General features: G+C 44.0%; 2 protein-coding genes across 2 annotated transcripts in view; one reads left to right on the forward strand and one right to left on the reverse strand.

The window, feature by feature from the left end:
* Positions 1 to 22,289, forward strand: part of SPON1 (spondin 1) — a 279,589-nt gene that overhangs the window by 248,903 nt on the left and 8,397 nt on the right. Inside the window, exons 7-13 of the mRNA XM_081279190.1 lie at positions 3,470 to 3,534; positions 14,220 to 14,421; positions 15,471 to 15,611; positions 16,042 to 16,117; positions 17,679 to 17,861; positions 21,511 to 21,681; positions 21,771 to 21,938. Coding sequence (XP_081135316.1) covers positions 3,470 to 3,534; positions 14,220 to 14,421; positions 15,471 to 15,611; positions 16,042 to 16,117; positions 17,679 to 17,861; positions 21,511 to 21,681; positions 21,771 to 21,938 — 1,006 coding nt within the window. The remainder of the gene's footprint in view (positions 1 to 3,469; positions 3,535 to 14,219; positions 14,422 to 15,470; positions 15,612 to 16,041; positions 16,118 to 17,678; positions 17,862 to 21,510; positions 21,682 to 21,770; positions 21,939 to 22,289) is intronic.
* The window catches only part of RRAS2 (RAS related 2), a 126,508-nt gene that overhangs the window by 2,622 nt on the left and 101,597 nt on the right, over positions 1 to 22,289 (reverse strand). The gene's annotated exons all lie outside the window — the stretch shown is intronic.

The following is a 22,289-nucleotide window of genomic DNA, read 5'->3' on the forward strand; positions in this document are numbered from 1 at the left end:
ACTCAATTCTAATGCCTGCTCCATCTGAGAATAAGAATGATGGCTAACATTGATGGAGCACTTTCTATGTGCCAGGCACTACCTCCTCCTAAACTATGTCATTTAGTTTCCTGACAACCACACATGGATCCCATTTCACAAATGAGAAAACTAAGAGAGGTCAAGAGACTTGCCAGAAAACACAGAACTAGTCAATGGTGCAGTCAGGATTTGAACTCGAATCTGATTCTAGGTCTTGGTCCCTCAACCACTCTACTTTCCTGCTACTGAATTAATAAATACTAAAAGGATACATAGGATCCAGTGTGCCCAGAGTTATCAGGACCTGAGCACACATACATTCTTGCTGGGAGTATAAACTAGTGCAGGCATTAGGAGGGCAATTTGTTAGGGCTTACCCCAATTTTAAGTTTCTTCATCCTTTGATCATTCCTAACAATTAATGATGCAGGAATCTTTGGGTGTGTGAACAAAAAAATATGTACACAAATATTCATAGAGACATCATTTGTGGAAAAAAATACTAAACATCCACTAATAATGTTAGTTAAATGGAAAATACCCATGCTATGGAATTCCACCTGTACAGTAACAATGGTGTTATTTGGTTTTTCAACAATTTACAGGGCATCTGTGGCCACAAATAAACCAGACTCTCTCCAGCCTTGTATAACTTAGGCTGTATCAGAGAACTTTAATGTTCAACAACAACAACAAAAAAAAAAAAACATAGTTTATTTTTGAGCAAATGTTCCAATATGCTCTTTTCCGATTCCACTGAATAATACAAAGGATCACAAAAAGCAATAATAAGCATTGATAAGACAGATGTTGTATAACCTGAATGAAATGACTTACAGCAGAAGCTGTAATGACCACATATGTGGACTGCCCATCCTTGGAGACTTCACAGATCTCAAAAATGCAGATGGAATTTCATCACCATAAATAAATGCTAATGGAAGGTCTAAACTATTGTTGTTGTGTTATATACTGCAAAAGTAAAATCAATATGTCATTAGCTGGAACCTGAAAAACAAGATTTAATTGTAAACCAAGGTGAATCTGCAGGGCTAGCTCAGTGGCCACCTCGGCTCACTCACATTGATTTTATTTTTTAGTGAAGTTATTTCTTCAAGGGCAAAAGGATTGTCAGCAGACAGCATCTCATTACTTGGATCTCATTTCATTTTTATGTCTTCACCTGTCTTGCCATAATTTGAAGATTTCCAATACTTCAAAAAAATTCAGTGAGGAACTATGATATTTAGTATATATTGTAAATGGCCTACGGTATGTACTGATGGAAATGTTCTCGTGATATGGTACTAAGGAAAAATGCTAAAGTCGTGGTGCAGAACAAGATTTTCAGTATGATGCAATTTTTTGTGGGAAAAGCTACATATAGTACATACGCACACACCCACAGAGCTGTGTAAGCATAGTAAAAGGTCTGGAAAGACACATACCAAACTGTAATATTCTGGAGAAGGAGAAGGAAACAGAAGGCAGGATAGATGTTGATAGAATGTGCTCAACATTTACATTGTGTGCTGCTTCAATGCTAAAATTTTCTACAATAAGTGAACATTGTTCTGGAAAATCAAAGAAAAAAAATGTAGACCAGAGCTAGATGATGAGGGTCACATAGGAGGTCAGAAGTGATCATGGAAGTTGTGGGGAGCCCTTGGTGGCTTTGGGTTGGGAATGGGTATGATCAGATTTATGGACATGAGCACAGAAGGTCTAGTGTGATGGGGTGGGAGCTGGAGGAAGGAGGTGTCGCCCCGTGTCAGGATCAGGGAGTAGCAGATGTGTACTGAACCTAGACAGGACCTACTGGGAAGGAGCAGGGTTCTGGGGTCAGATGAAAGAGTCCATGTGAGACATGGAGGTTCTGGAAGATGCAGAGCTAGCATTCAGGAGATAGCTCCTGTTCCACATGATTTCATGGTAAACACCTTCTGTCAGTCACTTCTCAGATACCAACTAGGAAGAATCCACAATAAACAAATAATTCTTCCATGAGAAATGCAGCCACTCAGGTAGGGCTAGGAAATGTTTTTTGTGTAGATCTATGAATGTGGGAATGTATATCCATCTGAAGATTGTTTCCTCCAACCAAAGTGGGCACACCAGGAAGCCTGCACTCAGCAGGGGGCTAGGAACTCTGCCAACATGTTATGTGGGCCTGGCTTCTGCCCTTCTCCTCACCTGGCACTATCTACACAAGCCCAAGCCAAGCTGGATCTGGCTATGCCCCCTCCTCAGAGGCCCACCACCCAATGACTCCTTCCCTGGTGGCAGGAGAAGCACTTTGGACCAGAAGTTTATTTTATCATTTGGGGGCCTGATCCTGGAAGACACCTCTGACTTCTTTTCTTCAGTTACCTCAGGACTGTGGGATTTTCTGAGCGAGTTACCCAACCAAGGGGAAGTGCACCAATTCATCCCCAACATGTTCTGCTGCCAGACACAGCTGGACTGGGGCATAGCCACATGAGTCTTTGTTCCCTGGAACTCAGGAATCTGTTCAGTTGGCAACAAAGCTCTTCCTTCCCCAGCTGGTGACATTCTGGAATTTTTTATACACCAAGGACCATGGTGTCTGAACACTACTGGGCCAGGCCAGGTGAAAGGGGAATCCAGAACCAGATATCACTCTGGGAAAAGCCCCTGCCAAAGCTGAATTTGGGGTTCTGTAGGCCTTAAGCCTTGCAAACATCATGACACCCTTATTTCAGTGTGTAACTGAAAGTAAAAACCCATCCAAACCTCAAAATCAAGCAACATCGACAGCGTTCAAATTTTTGCCTTGTGGTCACCATATAATGCTTTCCTTCGAAGTGTTAATTATCAAATTCTTTCTCAAAAAGACGTTTTAGTTTCCCTACACTCTAATGGTGCTCTACACCCTGTCCAAAGCAACAGAGAGCAGTGTGTCATGAATGCGGCAAAGTATGTAGGGCTCAGGCTCTGTTCTGGCTTCCATGTCCAAGGAGGGGGTCTCAATAGCAGAGGAGTGACACTCTGAGAATGACAGTGCTTGGGTTCAAGTGTTGGCTGCATTGTGGCTCCTACTGACCCTGAAGCAGGCCCCAACTCATGCCTGGATGCAGAGCACTTGACTTGGCCCTTCAGGTTGGACATGATATGGAAATCTGGCTCATCCAGGCCAAGTCCAGGTCAGAGCTCCAATTCCAGTGGGGAGGGAATGGACGGAGCTGGAGAGCAAAGGTGTGGCTCAGTGGGCTCATCAGTGTCCAGGTTGCACCAGGCACAACTGGACATTCAGTCCTCCCTCCTGGTGTTGCTGAGGCTCTGGGGCAAGATGGCTCCACAATTGTACAAGTAGAGTCTCTAGCAGGTGAGGGAATGAGGGTAGATGATGTCACCATGTCAAATTCCTCATGTCCATCAATCCAGCTTTGTTCACTAAATATCTCTGGTTCTTTTTTTTTTTTTCCAGAGTGATGAGGTCCTCACTGTCATCAAAGCCAAAGCCCAGTGGCCAGCCTGGCAGCCTCTCAACGTGTAAGTAGCACAGACTCTGGCCCCACCCTGTCCCATCCTGCCTTGTACTGGAAGCCACCTGCCTAATGGTGTTGGTCTGCTTTTCATCACTGTGACAAATACTTGAAAGGAACAACTTAAAGGAGGAAGGACTTATGTTGACTTATGGTTTCAGAGTTTTCAGTCCCCGGTTAGCTGGCTCCAAGGTAGAAACATCATGGTGGAAAGGTGTGGTGGAAGAAAGTCAGCTCATGAAAGCTAGGATACAGAGAGAGAGAAATGAAGGGACCAGGGACAAAATGTAATCTCCATGGGTACACCCCCAGTGACCTTCCTCCTCAAAAAATGCCCTACCTGCCTAAGTTTCCACCGACTCCCAGTAGTCCGTTCTTTTTTTTAATTATTATTATTATTATTATTATTATTATTATTATTATTTTGTTGGTGGTACTCGGGATTGAACCCAGGGCTTTGTGCATGCAAGGCAAGTACTCTACCAAATGAACCATATCCCCAGCCCTCAAATTATTAATCCATCAAACGAATTGATCTGCTGATGAAGTTGGAGCCCTCATGATCCAATTATTTCCTAAAAGCTTCATCTCTGAACATTAATGCATTGGGAATTAAGCCTTTGACACATGAGAATTGGGGACATTCCAGATCCAAACCATAATACCACCACATACCACTTGTGTCATTGGAGTAACAGCTATCAAGTGAGCAAGCAGGTGAGGTGATGCCCATGTACAGAGTATGACGTGTGCCTTCTCAGGAATGTAGGTTTGGTCTCTGCTTACCCCAGTGGCCCTCAGAGTGCATAGGTGTACTCACTCTAAGCAAATAGGAACCATGGACATCCAGACTCACACTAGGTCCTATTCTCTATTCCTTGGAGATTTCATCCACCCTGGAATCTTTGGTGACCAGAGGTATGGTGACAATTCCCAAAATTAGCTTCCCCAGATAGATGGTTTGGATGGATGGATGCATGCATGCATGCACATGCATGGATGCATGGATTGAGGGATGGATGGATGATAGACAATGGATGAATGGATGAATGGATGATGGATGATGGATAGATGGATGATGGATGACGGCCGATGGATGGATGATGGATGGATGCATGATGGATGATGGACAATGGATGGGTGGATGGATGGATGTTGGATGGATAGATGATGGATGGATGGATGGGTGGATGATGGATGGATGATGGATGGATAGATAGGTAGGTGAGTAGATACATCTATCAGTTTCTTGAACACCTCTCCTTGAACTCATCATGTTCAAAATGGAACCCATCACCTTCACACAAACCTGCTCTTCTTCATGTGGGGAAACATCAGTAGTACAGTGAGTCACGAAGTCCTATTGATTCTACATTTTTATCTCAAAAATCAGTCCTTACCTGGCCATTCTCCTGCCATTTGTTCAAACTACCATTTTTCTCCCCTGGACTATTTCACAACTCTTTCCTCTTTTATTATCTACCCTAATCTAATTTCTCATCAACACTGTTACTACAGTGATTTTTTTAATTTTTTTTTTCTTAGTTGTAGTTGGACACAATACTTTTATTTTATTTATTTATTTTTATGTGGTGCTGAGGATCAAGCACCAGTGCCTTGCACGTGCTAGGCAAGTGCTCTACCACTGAGCCACAACCCCAGTCCCCTACAGTGATCTTTTAAGAATCCAAACTGTTGTTCCTTCCTTTCTTAAAATCTTTCTGTGACTCTTATCCTCCAGGATCACGTCCACACTTAGTTCAGCTTCACAGGCTAATCATAACACGCTTCAGCCCATCCTCCTTTTCCTATGGACTCCCCACTGCACCTCTCTTTGGCCACCCTGTATGCTATGCAGTTCCTTGAATAAGTTTGATTTTCACTCATTCTTTAAAGATGCAAAGTCTGGAAGTTCCTGGTCAACTATCAGAAAATGGTTTGTGAATAATGGCTTGACTAGCCCCTCTGTAGAGTAGTCTGCATCCACTAACCATGATATTAATGCAGACAGCAACAAAATGGGGAATGTGTAAGATCTTGCTCACTGGCAGAAAAAGCAAATGCAAAATGATAGATGGGAAGTACAGGACATTAAAAGGAAGACTCCCCGGGGTGGGACTGCAGGAGCAGAGGGAGGAGGAGCACTCACACAGTACCATTTGGGAGCAGGGAAGCTGTCGCCAGGCACCTGGAACCTACCCACTTAACCATTCAGTGAATTAATGGTTCATCCCCTACTATGTGCCCAGCCCTCTATGCAGCTCCCACTCTTTGGACCACCCAGTCAAGAAGGGAGACAATTAACAGAGTTCTACCACTTCAAGTCCACACTTTGCATAAATCCAAATGGCACCATATATACAGAATGTATACAATATGATGTCACCATGGTAGCCCGGTACATTCCAGGGTTATCAGTTCTAGGATAAGGATATGATCATCCTAAATGATGAGGATATGAGCAGCTCTAGAAGCTCAGAGAAGGGGTGGACAGAAGTCAGCAAAGGCTTTGTGCAGGAGGCACATGGTCAAGTCTGGAAGGATGCTCCTCACTCTGGTCAGGACCCGCCCAGGTCTGTGTGGCGCTGAAGCAGTTGACCATGAGTAGCCCAGCTGGCTGCAGGAGGCCTTTATCTTGCTGTGGTCTCCAAGACTGGTTCTAAATCCTCTCTAAGGAAGTTCACACCAGGGTAATGGAAAAACCTCCCCAGCCCAGGAAATGCCTTTCCCTCCAATGAGAAGCAGGCTCTGCTGCCCTGAGCTCTCCCTGGTGGGTGGGCATTTGCCTGTCTCATCAGTGACCCACCAGAAAACGCAGGGCAAACTCACAACGGACCTGGCTCCCTTTGCATAACCAACATCAATAAGCAATCAGGCTCCTGAATCCTGTTTGCTCACATCTCTCTTCAGCTTCTCCTAGTTCCCAAGCCGCTGGGCCGCTTGTGAAGAACCCCTCACTGTTGGTCCTCCAAAAGGACAGAGGCACAGGGTAGGTGTCACTTAGAGACATGTGGGCCACATTTTGTGGATGCCAATTTTTATACCACTAAGAAGGTCTTATAGTTTGAGGAACCTGGGTTCAGAAAAATGCCAACTACAAAGCACAGGGCATTCAGGAAGGAAAAAGGAAGAAAGGGAGAGAGAAAATAAAGAAAGAAACCTAGATGTGGTGATGCACGTCTATAATCCCAGCAATCTGGGAATCTGAGGCAGGATGATTGCAAGTTCAAGGCCAGCCTCAGTCTCAAAAAATAAAAAGGGCTGGGAGTGTGGCTCAGTTGTTAAGCGGCCCTAGGTTCAGTCCCTGGGGAGGGAGGGAGGGAGGGAAGGAAGGAAGGAAGGAAGGAAGGAAGGAAGGAAGGAAGGAAGAAAGGGAGGGAGGGAGGGAGGGGAAAGGAGGGAAGGAGGGAAGGAGGGAGGGAGGGAAAATCCTTTCATTTTAAGTATCTACTATGCACCCAAGTACCCCGGTAAGCACTTACATTTATTATCCTACTTAATCCTCATAGTAGACCCATGAGGTAGGCCCATTTTACAGATGAAGTAACAGAGACTAAGAGTTTCTATGACAGATCCAACAGCATTATCTAGTTCCATCAAAAGTGGAACTGGAATTCCAGCCATATCCAGCTGACTAACTCTGATACCTTTACTATAACAAGGTCTCTTTGATTAAATAATAACTTGTTCCTTTCCTCAGTTTTTAATGAATCAAGAAATATCTATCTTCCAACCTGATCAGCACGAAATCAACCATGTGGCCACACTGAATTGTCTGGCTCCAGCCTCAAAACAAAATGGAACAAAATCTTGACTTTCACTTACCATGTTTCTCATCAAGGATGACTGAGATGTTTCATTCACTCAGTGCTTATTGGAAGTCTTGGAAGAAAAGTACTACGCACAGTGCTTAGGAATACTGAAGTGAGCAGAATTCCTCATAGAGCTCACAGTTTAGTGGGAAAATTTTTACTCAATGATCACACAAATAAATGACTGCGAAGAAAAGCATAAGATACCTCGAGAGTGTGTGAAAGGGACCCTGACTCAGCAGGGATACAGAGCTGGTCAGAGCCCTCCAAGATCTAATGAACCAGTAGGAGTTAGGTAGGTACAGAGGCAAAATGAGGGGGGAATATTCTCCAGACAGAATGTCATGTGCAAAGGCCACATATTAGGAAGAAGCAAGGCATATTTAAGGTACTAAGAGGCTTTGTACTGGATCCAGAAATCAAAGAAGAGCTTTATGTGAGGCCAAGTCATGCAACACTAATTTTTGATTTTTATATTAAAAGTAATGGAAAATCATTGAAGAGTTTTAAACAGAAGGATGATACAATCAGATTTGCCTTTTTTAAAAAAGCAATAACAATACTCTGGATCCACTGTGAAAAAGTAGATGAGATGAAACCAGTGGGGAGGCAGGTGCAGAGAGCCGGGAAAGGATTAATTGTGACTTCCATGGCATGGTGGTGGTGGTGATGGAAATGGAAAGAAGTGCAGAAATGTGAGAGATGCAGGTAGGAGGTAATACTGACAGACTGTGGTAATGGATTAAACAGAGAAGGTAAGAAAGACACAGTGATCCAGATGTGACTGGCCTAAGGAATTTGTGGTGCCATCCATAGGACTAGAAACATTAGGTGAAGTTTGATGGGGGCACCAAGTGATTAGTTCTGACTGAGCAACATTGTTACAGATGTCTTGATATCCAGGTGGAAGTATTGAGTACCCAGTTGGCTACATAGCTCTGAATCTCAGGGCAAGAATTCCATGCTGAGAAATAAAATTAGGAGTCGCTGAGGAATGGGAGATAATCTATATGAAGGGCACAGATGAGACAGAACTTGAGAATAAGAGTCAAGGGCTTGGGACTGAGTCCCAAAGAGCTCCAGCGTTTCATGCGGTGGAGTACTTGCCTGCAAAGGAAACAGAAAAGGAAGAGCAAAGAGATCCAGAGGGAAGTTTGCAACTTGGAAACCAAAGGAAGAGTGTTCCAGGAGAGTGTTCAGCTCGGTCCAGTGCAGTGGAGAGATCAAGTAAGACAGGGCTGCAAGATGCTTCTTGGATTTGTCAACATGAAGGTCACTCTTGACCTTATACAGAAAGCTTTCAGTTGGGGCACACGGGGAGGGAAACAGCACATGGCAGGTGAAGTGTGAACAGAAAGTGAGATCATGGAGTCACCAAGCACTTCCATGAGGTTTGCTGTGAAAGACGAAACCGGGCTGTAGCTCCAAGGGGGTGAAAATCAATAGAACTCTGCCCGCCACAAAGAGACTGTCTAAAAAATTGAAAGAAATCTTCTGGGACACATTTCCACACTTCGCTCATCCCTCAGACCCCCTGAGACACCAGTGGGAGAGAATCCGAGAATCCATTGATGGCAAACACTCAGACCCCCCCCCCCCCCACAAACACAACCTCCACACTCAGAGCTACCAGCTTGCTGAGGGAAAGGAATTTTCCTTTGCTTTTCCTATACCCTAGGTTCCCCTTTCCTCTTCCAAATCTCATTAGGAAGTCAAATTAGGAAGCCTCCATGCAGCTAAGTTTTGTTTTGCCCAAACAGCCCTGCCCCTCCTCCCAGAGCCTACTGGATTGAGGTTAATGGGATTCCAGCCTCCCTAGGCCCAGTGGAAAGCCAGGGTGACCTACTTTGCGAGGTCCTGCCCATTGAAACTGACTTGTTTTTCAATGATCTTCATCTTTATCCCCAGCAACCACTTCTCAAAGGACAGCCATGAATGAACAAATTAGTTGCTGACTTGTTTAGCTCAATAAATCAAGCTGTAGCTCCGACAGCCCAACCCCAGGTAGAGACAGGAAAGACAGATTCTGAACAAACTGCACATCCTTCACCAGTTCCTCTGGAGCTGAAGTGGAAAATGCCCAGGTTTCCTGCAAATCAGTTCTGAATTTCCATCACCCAGTTCCTCCAGTGTGGTCTGAGCGCAAAGAATTATTGGAATTCTTAAAAATACTTACTTCCTTTCTTATAATGAATCTTGGAAAGGACTGCAGTCCCTTAAATTATTCCCAGGAACTCCCCTTAAGGAACATTTTATTAGTCAATGTCTCTATGTGTGAGGTCAGTGGAGTAGAGACACGTTCACCTTCTCCAGAAATCCAAAGCCACCCTTGCCCAAGAGCCAGAGACATCTTTCTCTTAAATCCAAACTGGGAGTTCCAGGGCCCACCCTGCCTCTTGCAGCATCGATGTCTCCAGGACAGAAAAGGAAGACACGCCTTGGACTAGAGGAGCAGGTGGTAGATCTGAGTCTGCAGGTGGATCAGGAGGAGTTCCTGATACCTCCTGGTTACAGTTTCTCCAGCGCCTTAGGAATCTCGCTCAAACCTCTCTCCACCCACCCAGGACTGAAACAGCCTAGTGAATGACTTGGGCGCCCCCTTGTGTTTGATTGAGTTTCTGCAAGTGTGTAAATGAGGATTGTTTGGAATCTATGAGAGACAGAACCCAGCCTATGAATGGTTTAGTAAACACTCCTGAGTCTCACTGGTGTGTGTAATTTGCAAGGGGAGAATAAATCTCTAGAAAAAGAAAAACTAATTTCTTTTAAGGAGTTTTTGGAAGTTTCGTTTGGAAAAATTGCACGAAAAGAAAATCAGCCTTTACCAAGTCCTATTATGTGTCAGTCACAATGAGAAGTGATTTCCTCACAATAAAACCCGGAGAAAGGTATGATGGTGTTCCCATTTTGCAGATGTAGTGGGGTAAAGGCTGCTGTGTCAGCAAATAATTCAGTGACTGAACCAAGATTCAGATCCAACTGTCCATGCCAATGTCCTGGGGTTCTTCCCTGCACACCACACTACCTTCTAAATGTAAAAGGAGGAAATGTTTCTCCGTGTTCTCATTTTTCTGATGTGAATTGTCTGTTTGTAAGTGTCCTTCAATTTGGGTTGGGGTTGTGGTCTTTTTCTTAGAGATTTGGGTTATATCTGTACAAAATAATTAACACTTTGTTTGTTACACTTAACGGAGACATTTTGCTAACACACCATTTTTTTTTTCTATAATTCAGGCACAGGTTGAAAATTCCTTGTCCAAAATGTTTGGGACCAGTGGTATTTGGGATTTTTTAAGTTTTCAGGTTTTGGAATATTTATATATACATAATGAGGTATCTTGGAAATGGGATCCAAAACTAAACAAAATTCTTTTCTGTTTCAGATACACCTTATGCACATAATCTGAAAGTAATTTTATGCAGTATTTTTAGTGCACCAGCATTTTGACTGTGACCCAACACATGAAGTTGGATGTGGAATTTGTCCATTTGTGGTTTTATGTCAGTGTTCAAAAGTTTCAGATTTTGGAGCATTTCAGATTTCAAACTTTTTGGATTAGGGATATTAAACATGTACTATGGTTTTCACTATAAAGATGTTTTTGGCTAAAGTATAATTCAAGTAGTTAACTTTTTTCTTTGTGATTGCTTTTATAGTCTCAAAATTTAGAAATTTAACATTTCTCTGTTGTTGTTTTTTTCCTTGAACAGTAGATTTTTTTCTGATTGTGTTTCTTTCTGTTGACTCAGGCTTTATTATTTGGTATATTAGATATGAGACCAATATTTTTTATAATTTAGCCCAACCCCACTTGTACAATATTTCCTTCCACTCTAACCTGAGTAGCCTATTTGTATAAGTCCTTACCTATGGTTTCTGGAATCTCCATTCTATGCCACTGACTTATATTTCCATTTTACCTTGAATATCAGACCATTCTAATTATCATGCTTTATCATATACTCTGGTGTGTGGTATGACTAGATCAACTCTATTTTCTAGAAAAATGGATTCAAATTTTAATTCTCAGATAGAAAAATGAAACCGAATTAACAAAAATATCATATCTTGGAAGACATGGTTTATAAAAAGGCATAAATAAGAACTTTTGTTATGGCTTGAACAAAGAACTCCAGTCCAATCTGGCATTTCCTAAAGAAAAATCACATAGGTTCTTATCCATTTCATTATTTTAAATAGAATTTTATAATAGAAGTAGTAAATACTGTGAAGTGATTTTTAATTAAATTTGAAGGTCAAAGGAAGAACAAGAGCTCTACATTCATCTCCAAGATTAATTCATTTATTTCAACAAACATTTGAAGAGAACCCACTGCATGCCAACTCCTAAGCTATGCAGTGGGATATGCTATAACCAAGAAAAAAGGTCCCTACTCTATTGGGACCTGATAGGGAAAACAGGGAGGTTGGACTGGGGTATAAAGCAGCCCCAGAGGTAAAAATGGGAGTTCATAACCCACTTGAATCTAATGTATGAAATATGATATGTCAAGAGCTTTGTAATGTTGTGAACAACCAATAAAAAAATAAATAAAAAATAAAGCAGCCCCAGTAAGATGCCAAGGCTCTTGATTGGCAGTTCCTGCAGGACAGGCCAGAACTACATCCTGTAAGTCCCTCTGTGAGCAACATCACAGCTCCCCAGACCACAATCTTTGGAGAAGCCTGGTCTTTAAGGCAGCTGCTGAAACCACTGATCCAGATGCCAAAAAATGCACACACAGGGAAAGGACGTTTTTGTCTGGCTAACTACATAGCAGATTATGTCAGTGTAGTATTTCAGCAGTTTGTAAAATCTCCCAGAAAAGCATCTCATTTGGCCCTCATGTAGGTATTGTTAGATGACAACACTGAGACTCAAAGACAGTGTGGGACTTGCCTGAGATCTAGAGCTAGTAAGGAGAGTAGCTCAAACCATCACATAACCATTGGTTCAGTGGTCCACTGAGCAGGTACTGGGGTGCAGTTGTGGAATTTAAGGTTCCTGCCTTCAAGAAGCCCCCAATGACCAGACAGTACAGAAGCAATTACAATCATAGGGTCTGGCTACCGAGACCTCACAGCCTGTGGAAATACAGACCAAGGGTGCTTACCTCAGCTAGGTGATCAGAAAGGATCCTGGAAGAGGTGACTCATGAGCTGAGACTTGAAGTGCATGAAGAGCACCAGAAGGGATTATTAAAACAGATTGTGGGGACTCATAATATAATAAGTGCTGGAAGGATGTGAGGAAAAGGGAACATGAGACAGTCAGGGTGGGATGGCACATTAGTACAGCCAGGAAGGAAATCAGTGTGGAGGTTCCTCAAAAGACTAGAAATGGAACCATCATATGACCCAGCTATACTAGTCCTCAGTACCTACCCAAAGGAGTTAAAGTCAGGATACTACAGTGACACATGCATACTCTGTTTATAGCAGCACAATTCACAATAGCCAAGTTATGGAACCAGCCCAGATGTCCATCAACAGATGAATAGATTTTTTAAATGTGATATATATACACAATGGAGTTTTATTCAGCCATAAAAGAAAGAAATAATGTCATTTGTGGGAAAATGGGTGGAACTTGAGCGCATTCTATTAATTGTGTAAATTTTCCACTGTGACATCCTGTCAGTGCTCCAAGTGTTAGATTTTGAAGCAGTTCAGATTTTAGATTCTCAGATTAAGCGTGCTCAACCTGCAATAAAAATGACTCAGGTGGCAGGAGCTGAGCGAAGTACTGTGTTCAAGTTGGCTCATTTAACATAATAACCCTTTGGAGCTGACATATGTTATCCCCATTTTAAAGATTTGGACACTGAGACACAGAAAGGTTTGGGAATTTGCCTAAGGAGGTGCAACTGTGTGAAGTGGAGCTAAGATGAACACCCAGGCTCCCCTCCTCCTGCGCTTTCTGTCTAGTCCCATCTGGCTGCCAGAACCGGATGATGGGGTTCCACAGGGCCCACCAGGTCTGGAGTCATTGCTTTCTGGGGCCAGGTGAGGGCCGCCAGAAGCAGCTGATACCAACAGAAGATTTTAAGACTCCTGAACAGCTGAGGTGGACCAGCTGCCAGCTGGACTAAATATACCCGTTGGTCCCCAGCCAGGGATTCCCCACAGTTAGCAGCCCGGGGGTATAAAAAGTGACACCAACTGACTTCAAGTCTCAGTCTCTGCTACCTGTGTCTCCAAGTTCACTCATTTCTATTCACTCGCATTGCCTCTCCATAGAACAGGATAATAATTCTAACACCACAAGATTGTCATGAGGGGAAAATAAAATAACAAGGGTCAGCCACAAGTACATAGGATTATTTTCCTCCCCAGACTTTTCAGTGGACAGCCACCATTTATCTCATGCAGCCCAGTCCCTACTGGAACTTCCTCTTAGTAATCCAGGGGTGATGGAGGTTGAAGAGCTGCCCTTGTGGCTGTAGAGCTGAGAGGTCATTTTCTGCAGCTGGAAGTCATCAGCCAAAGGAGAATGGTTCTGTAGCTGGACCCCGGCCTCCAATGGGAGGAAATGGCCAGGGAATCAGGTGTGAGTTGTTGGGTGTGTCCTGCTGGCCAGACATGGCCTTGCCGTGGAAGGCCTCTTAAAGGGAATGGAGGCAGCAGACATAGGGACCCCTGCAATGGCCCAGTGGAGATCTCAGAATGACACATTAAAGCTAGATAGAGTAATCACATGGGGCTCACTCACTTCGTGTTTCTCCAAGAAGTGGGCTCAGAAGACAGAAAAGCATAACCCAGTAATGGCCAGAGAATCTGCCTCCTCTGTCCCTTGTGTCCTCGAGTCATGTCCCACATGTTCCCCAGAGTATGCACCCTATATCCTCTAATATACAGCCCTCTGTATTTGGTTTCCAGGAGAGCAGCACCGTCAGCTGAATTTTCAGTAGACAGGACACGCCACTTAATGTCCTTCCTGACCATGATGGGCCCTAGTCCCGACTGGAACGTGGGCTTATCTGCAGAGGATCTGTGCACCAAGGAATGCGGCTGGGTCCAGAAAGTGGTGCAAGATCTGATTCCCTGGGACGCCGGCACTGACAGCGGGGTGACCTATGAGGTAGGTGTGCCTGATTGGTGAATGGCAGGCTTCCTAAGCACTTCCTCGGGCTCACCCCTGTTTGGGTGTCCTGGATCCAGGGGTGAGTCTGACCCTGCTGTTCTAGAAGAACTTAGTCTGGAAGGAGAGGTCAACATGGTCTCATCATCACATACACAATGATTCAGGCTCTGGGCAGGATCCTTGCAGTGACCAGAGCACAGAAAGGGCATCTGCTAATGAGCAGATCACAGGTAAGCAAGGGCAGCATGCCAAGGACAGGGGCAGAGACACACAGACTGAAGGAAGTTATGTTTGCAGAATATTGGGCCAGATTTTAAAGTGTGAGGAGTTTATTCTTTCCTGGTTGTCACCTATTTCTTAGACATGGTCAACATACCAAACTGCACTGAAATCTGAAGCCATCACAAAACCACTGGGAGAAAAATCTAGAACAGACATCAGAACACTATGGTTTTGAGATAATCTACGCCTGTATCCTGATTTGTAAATAGTTTTCAAAGCCAGCTACACATCCAATTACATATTGTCTTTCTCACTAAAAGGGCTGAGCAGAGTAGTTGTGGCAATGTGACTCACAAAGCCTAAAATATTTACCATCTGACCTGTTATGAAAAAAAAAAATTGCTGCCTGGTCCAGTAGAAGAGATTGGGATTCAAGCCAAACTGGCTTAGCCATTTCTGAGCTAGGATGACTTCTCTGGAACTTGGTTTGTACATCTGGCACAATCCTGTTGTGTGTGTGTGTGTGTGTGTGTGTGTGTGTGTGTGTGTGTATGTGTATGTGTGATGCTGGAGTTTGAATCCAGGGCCTCATGCATGCTAAGCAAGTGCTTCACCACTAAACCACATCCCCGTGGAAGAATTTTGAAGTACAGATCTACAAATTTCCAAGCACAGTAGATGGCATGAATGGAATTCCATAGCTACTGTTACATTTGTTAAAATTCCTATCATCAGAGTTTTTGTTCTGTTCCATAGAAACAATTTGCTTCGTGGTTTTCATGTTTTATTTTCCTTTTCTGTATCTGTGTTTTTTTTTTCTACAGTCACCAAACAAACCCACAATTCCACAGGAGAAAATCCGGCCCCTGACCAGTCTGGACCATCCTCAGAGTCCTTTCTATGACCCAGAGGGCGGGTCCATCACTCAAGTAGCCAGAGTTGTTATTGAGAGAATCGCTCGGAAGGTAATGGGTTTGAGCCCACCAGCATAGCCAAGGAAACCCAACACCTTTCTGGCTCTAGAATTGTGGGGGTGCCTGGAACTCCTGAGCTTTCAAGTGTTTCAGTATGCAAATTATTTAACAAGATGTAAATGAGCAAAATGAACTCAGTAGTTACGCCTAGTGCCCAAATGAATGATTTGATCCAGGTGGATAGGTTTCATCATGATTCCCACAGTTGATTACTCATGTCTGCCCTGGTCAGAAGTCTTCCTTTGCCAACTCTGCTTTTGTGCACTTCTTTTTCAGTCAAGGTATAAAATTTGACCTAGAACTCTACCATGGATAGGACTGGGACAGAGTGGGCATTCAATTTTATGTCCTCCTTCATCTGTCCCCTGCACATTCCCTTCTTTCTCTAATGTGAGCCCTCCAAATAAAATTCCTTTTGCAGGGGGAACAATGCAATATTGTGCCTGATAATGTTGACGATATTGTAGCAGACCTGGCTCCAGAAGAGAAAGATGAAGGTAGGTTATTCTCCTATGTTGTAAGTAGCAATACAAATGGCATGTGCCATTGGGAAAGCAACTTGCTAACATGGTTTAAGAACTATAAACACAGAGGAGCATGGTAACGTATGCCTGCAATCCCAGCAACTCAGGAAGCTGAGGCACGAATATTGAAAGTTCCAGATCAGCCTGGGTAACTTAGTAAGACCCTATATCAAAAACAAAAAAAATTAAATAAAAAGGTCTGAGATGACAGCTCAGTGGGAGAGTACCCTGGATTCAATCCCCAGTACCATAAAAAATAAAAACATAGCCACATCCTTTGACCTGGTTATCCCATCTCTGAGGATTTCTCCTTAAGAAATAATCAGGAGCTGGGGCGTAGCTCAGTGACAGAGTGCATGCTTAGCTCACACCAGGCCCAGGGTTCCATCCCCAGCACCCCTCTCCACAAAAAAAAAAAAAAAAAAAAAAAAGCAAAAATCAAGGCTAAAATTAGCCACCAATTATAAGGTAATTTGTGAAGGTATAACACTGAAATATGTCTTCAATGGTATCACTCCTTTAAAATGACCATAAAAATGGAATTTGAATATGCAGATCACTTTCTGCTTGATTCTTGTACTGGCCTAGGAAGTAGACGTAGGTACATCTACTCCTCAGCAAGGAAAAAGGCCCAGGTCCCATAATCAGGAGGGAGTGGCAGAGCCAATCTTTGAACCTAGGTTTTCTCGTGGAATCTGGAGTTGAACAATCTAGACTTTCATTAGCCTTCTGACCTTGGGCAAGAGGCTCACTTTTCTACCTCAGTTCCCTCACTGTAGAATAGGCATAATAATAGAACCTGCCTCACAGAAAGTAACTTAGTAAGATTCTGTCTCAAAAATAAAAACATAGAGCTGAGGCTAAATGGGATAAAACACATAGGTTAGCACATAGTAAGTGCTCTACAAACATTAACTGTAGCCGTAATATTAACTGCACCTGAATCCCAGTGGCTTAGGAGGCTGAGGCAGGAGGATTATGAGTTCAAAGCCAGCCTCAGCAAAATTGAGGCACTAAGCAACTCAGTGAGATCCTGTCTCTAAATAAAATACAAAATAGGGCTAAGGATGTGGCTCAGTGGTTGAGTGCCCCTGAGTTCAATCCCAAGTACAAAAAAAAAAAAATGAGCTGCCCTTACTTTTAACCATGTTTAAACTGTGTTTAGCGAACATTGGGAAGATGAAGCTGAAACAAATAAAATCTGTACTTTCCAAAAACTGTCTATGAAATGCCTACATGAGTTGGAAAACAACTTCTGCCAAGGTGAGGGACTGGTAATGAAAAGATGTGCATGTGTTGAGAGGAAGGGATAAAAAAGAGAAGTGTTCCTATCATTTGGATATTTACTAGCAAGATGTTGAAATATGATTTTTAAAGACAAGGGAATGGCTGCTGCCATCCCTGGAGCACCCAGGCTCATGAAGGCTGGGTGGACAGCAGGGCTTCTCCTGCCTGCAGATGAGCTTATCTGGCGAGAAGGCCAGCTGCAGCTTCCACAGGCTCCCAGGGAAAACATCTCAACCACTCTTTCCAGATGATACTCCTGAAACCTGCATCTACTCCAACTGGTCCCCGTGGTCTGCCTGCAGCTCCTCCACCTGTGACAAAGGCAAGAGGATGAGGCAGCGCATGTTGAAGGCACAGCTGGACCTCAGTGTCCCCTGCCCTGACACCCAGGACTTCCAGCCCTGCATGGGCCCGGGCTGCAGTGATGAAGGTAAGGAGGCAACCCAGACCAGTGGGCAGAACCTCAAGAAGAGAGGTCTGCCTGGCAACACAGGCCCCCTCCACCCAGGCAGGCAGTGGCCCTGAAGGGGGCAGTAGGACCCTGACTATACTGCATACCCACTTCTGCAACAATGCCTTCGGGGCTCTGAGTCGAGAATGTCTTATGACATCAGAAGAATTCTTTTTTAAAAAATATTTTTAGTTGTAGACGGACACAATATCTTTATTTTATTTTTATGTGGTGCTGAGGATCGAACCCAGGGCTTCGCTTGTGCTAGGTGAGTGCTCTGCCCCTGAGCCACAACCCCAGCCCAGAATTCTTGAGGTTGCATGACCACTCTCTTCCCTCCTCAGCCATGGAACAATGCATGCATACACTTGACTGCAAAGCAAACAGACAGATGTGTCTTATGACGAATTACAAATAACTGAGCCTGATTCTGGATCTTAACTCCAATCGTTTTTTATGGAGTCCATGAACAGGTTGATCAAGATGGAATCCAGGTGCACTGCCCTAATTCTGTCATTCATGACCCCTTATCAGTATTCCACCTCAGCCCAAGCATTCCAATCCTGTCAGGACCTTCTCAGTCTATTTACAATTGCTTAAAGGTCAGGCTTGAACTACAAGCTTGCAACACCTATGTCACGATCACTCAGACTTCAAGACTGCACAAAGCTGATTGCTGTGCAAAGGTTGACTGCCTGCTTCCCAGGGCATGACTCCTCTCTGCCTTGATAGACCTATATTCTCGCTCTCATCTTACTCTCTCAGAGGTGCAGTGAGGCTGTAGGAAGACACATACAGGCTGTGGTACACAGCAGGAAGAAAGCCACTTCCACGCAGAGGAAAAGAAACCTTACCCCCTGCAATCATTCACTCCTCAGCTCTTCCTGGCTACAGGCTTAAATGCCTGTCCTTAAATACCTCTCTGGACTGCACTCACATATGGTTTATTGCTAACTAGTTTTTGCCCAAAACAAAGCACCTTGGAGGGGAACAAATCTTGCCATAGAGAGGCCATTCCTACAAACAGGGAAAGAATGTGACTGACAGATTAATGTTGAAGGTGCTTTCTTAGGGCTGTGGAGCTGAGGGCTGCAGTGGAAATTGAGGCCTTTAATCTCCTACTCCACAAAGAGTCTATCCTCATACCAGTTCAGGTGATTGCCAGCAGGTAATGACAGTTCTGGGCTGGGTCTGTTCTTTGTACCTGGGGTATATGCACACTAGTAGCAACTCCTTATACCCACATCCCTTCTGCACTGAATTGTTTAAGGGAAATGGTTTAAATGGGGAGAGAGACTCCTTTGAACATTCTTAAAAAATTATTTTTATAAGGTGAATGTACATCATTATATTATAGCAACTGCATCTTCATCAAGTTTCTTCCTAATGATCTGGACCAAGCCATTTAGCCCAGCCTTTGACATCTCTCCCTACTTTTATACAACTTCCAAGGGACCATTTGAGGGATCTTTTGCAAATGAAGATGAGTCCTGTTGCTCATGTGCAAACTCCTTGGCTTAATTTATTGGTGAAATGGTCCTACAGAGAACCAGGGTAAAAGTGTGGTAAAAATAAGCACACACATCTGACACAATCAACATTACACTGCAGTACTGAAAGGCACCTTGTCAGTAAAGGCACCTAAGGACTCTGTGGAGGTGGGTACTTGAAGATGGGAGCTTCTCGAGCTCCAGCACGTCCTCTCAGAACACACTCAGGTTGGCAGTAACCATATTCACCCTGTCCAAGGCAATGTCTTGCCAGGCCATGGTAAGACTGAATTATGGCTTGTCAAGTTCTATACCTGCAACTGTATAACACCAGAACATAATTACCTAATTGGTTGTACCTGCTGCCTTTAGTTAGTCCAGTTATGGGGTTTCTGTGCATCATCAACACTGTCTAGTCATAGTCCATGGGCTAAGTAACAATGTCAGACACCATGTGTGTGCAAGCTGACAGTCTGTGGAGAGGTGCAGGCTGGCTGCACACTTTGCACACTTGGACCTTAGTTCTCCTTTCTGGCTTCATCTCAATCTCAATCTCTCTCAATCTCTCTCTCTCTCTCTCTCTCTCTCTCTCTCTCTCTCTCTCTCTCTCTCTCACACACACACACACACACACACACAGTCTCTATACTCTATAAAGGGGTGTTTGCAGAAGCCAGCCCCTCAAATGCAAATATCCTCTACTCAACAAAAGTGCTCTCAGATGTGCTTTCTGATATGAAATTTAACCCACAACTCAAAGACAGAGCAAATGTTCCCTCCTCTGTGCTGCCCCATTCCCTAGGCTTCTCTTGTTCCATTTTCAGTACCTGGAATTACTGTCAAATTATGTATCCGTCTCCACCCCTGCCGCCATTCTCTCATAGGACAATATCATACCACTAAGCATTCATTAAATCTTCATGAACAAATGTGTGAGTGGATGGATGGATGGCCAAATGACTTCCTTTTCCTCTTTAGAAATAAGCAGCTTATATTATTTTCCTCAGCCTTCCTCTGTTCCTCTCTCCTGGCATTCAGACATGACCCCTGGTCCCCCACCTGGTCAGCAGCTGGGGTATTGTCTTCTTTATTACCATCCTCAACAGGGACATTGAGATGTCTGGTGGGTTGCTGTAATCTGCTCTTTGGGCACAGATCAGCCCTGTGTCTCATAGCCCACCACACTATCCTCAGAACAAAGTTCCTTCCTCTGGTTTTCTAGAACTCATAGCTTAAGACAGTAATTAAAGTTTCTATTTCCTCTGAACAAAAGTGCTTATACCATATCTCAGAATGTATCATTTCTTCCAGTGCTGTCCAAAAGAACTTTCTGTGATGGTAGAAATGTTCTATATCCACACTGTCCAATACAGTAGCCACTAGGCACACATGGCAACTGAGCATTTGATGTTATTAGTGGCTAAAGACATGGATTTTTATTTACTGGTCTTAGATGTATGGACACATTTTAGACTATAAATGAACTATGACTTAAATATGTACACCAAATTATATGTACATTTATATTATATATGCATTTGTGTGTATGCAGTCTAGAATTTAAGCATTAAATTTAAGCATGTTTTTAAAGTATCCATAAATATGAATTGTGTCCACACAAATGGACTGAGATATATATACACTAAGTGTGCGCATTATCACCATTCTATCCATTCAAGCATCTTTTAATTGTTTTCACGGGATTAAGAGTAATTTTGAGAGCCCCACATACCTGTAAAAGGGATATTTCCTCTTAGAGAACAATTCTTGGTTTAGATTTAGACCTTTTATATTCCCTCCTCCACTACCTAACAAATCTTTTTTTTTTTTTAAAGAGAGAGTGAGAGAGGGGAGAGAGAGAGAGAGAGAGAGAATTTTTAATATTTATTTTTTAGTTCTCGGCGGACACAACATCTTTGTTGGTATGTGGTGCTGAGGATCGAACCCGGGTCGCACGCACGCCAGGGGAGCGCGCTACCGCTTGAGCCACATCCCCAGCCCCCCTAACAAATCTTGAATGCCAGTGGTTCCTTTCTGGATTCTTGCTGGTGAGAAGTTCCCATGGCAAGGTCCCTAGCCAACTCCTGCCCCTACCCACCACACACGCTGAGCTTCCTGAACACTTTGGCATATTGCAGATGGCTCCACTTGCACCATGTCCGAGTGGATCACCTGGTCCCCCTGCAGCATCTCCTGCGGAATGGGCATGCGGTCCCGAGAGAGGTATGTGAAGCAGTTCCCAGAGGACGGCTCTGTGTGCACACTGCCCACCGAGGAGACAGAGAAGTGCACAGTCAACGAGGAGTGCTGTGAGTTGGGGAGCCAGGGAGGGAGGATGGGCACGAGCAAGCAGACCCAGAAGCCACTGGCATGACTCCAACTCTGTTGTACTCCCCAGCTCCCAGCAGTTGCCTGATGACCGAGTGGGGTGAATGGGATGAGTGCAGTGCCACCTGTGGGATGGGCATGAAGAAGCGGCACCGCATGGTCAAGATGAGCCCAGCAGATGGCTCCATGTGCAAGGCTGAGACATCCCAAGTGGAGAAATGCATGATGCCCGAGTGCCGTGAGTGGGTGTGGGGAGGGCACTGGGCAGAGGACCCAGAATGGGCGTGGAAAACAAGAGCACTCCTTACAACCACATCAAGGTCAGAGGTGACAGGCACAGGGGGAAAGCATGGCCCACCACCTTTGTAGGGTGCTGCCAGGAGTAAGATGAGAGCCAGACCCAGAGACTGGCCTTTTTTGGTGGATATTCTAAGCAATGCTAGAATAGCAAACTGGTGGCTTTTGGATAGAATTCTGTAGCTCTTTCACAGAAGCATCTTTCTTGGGGCAGCAGGGAATAATAATAATTTAGGCAAGGCATGCACTCCCCAGGCCCAGTCTCCACTCTTGCTCCATGCAAAAATGCATT

Source organism: Spermophilus citellus, assembly GCF_964194105.1.
Source record: "Spermophilus citellus genome assembly, chromosome: 2".
Lineage (NCBI taxonomy): Eukaryota > Metazoa > Chordata > Mammalia > Rodentia > Sciuridae > Spermophilus > Spermophilus citellus.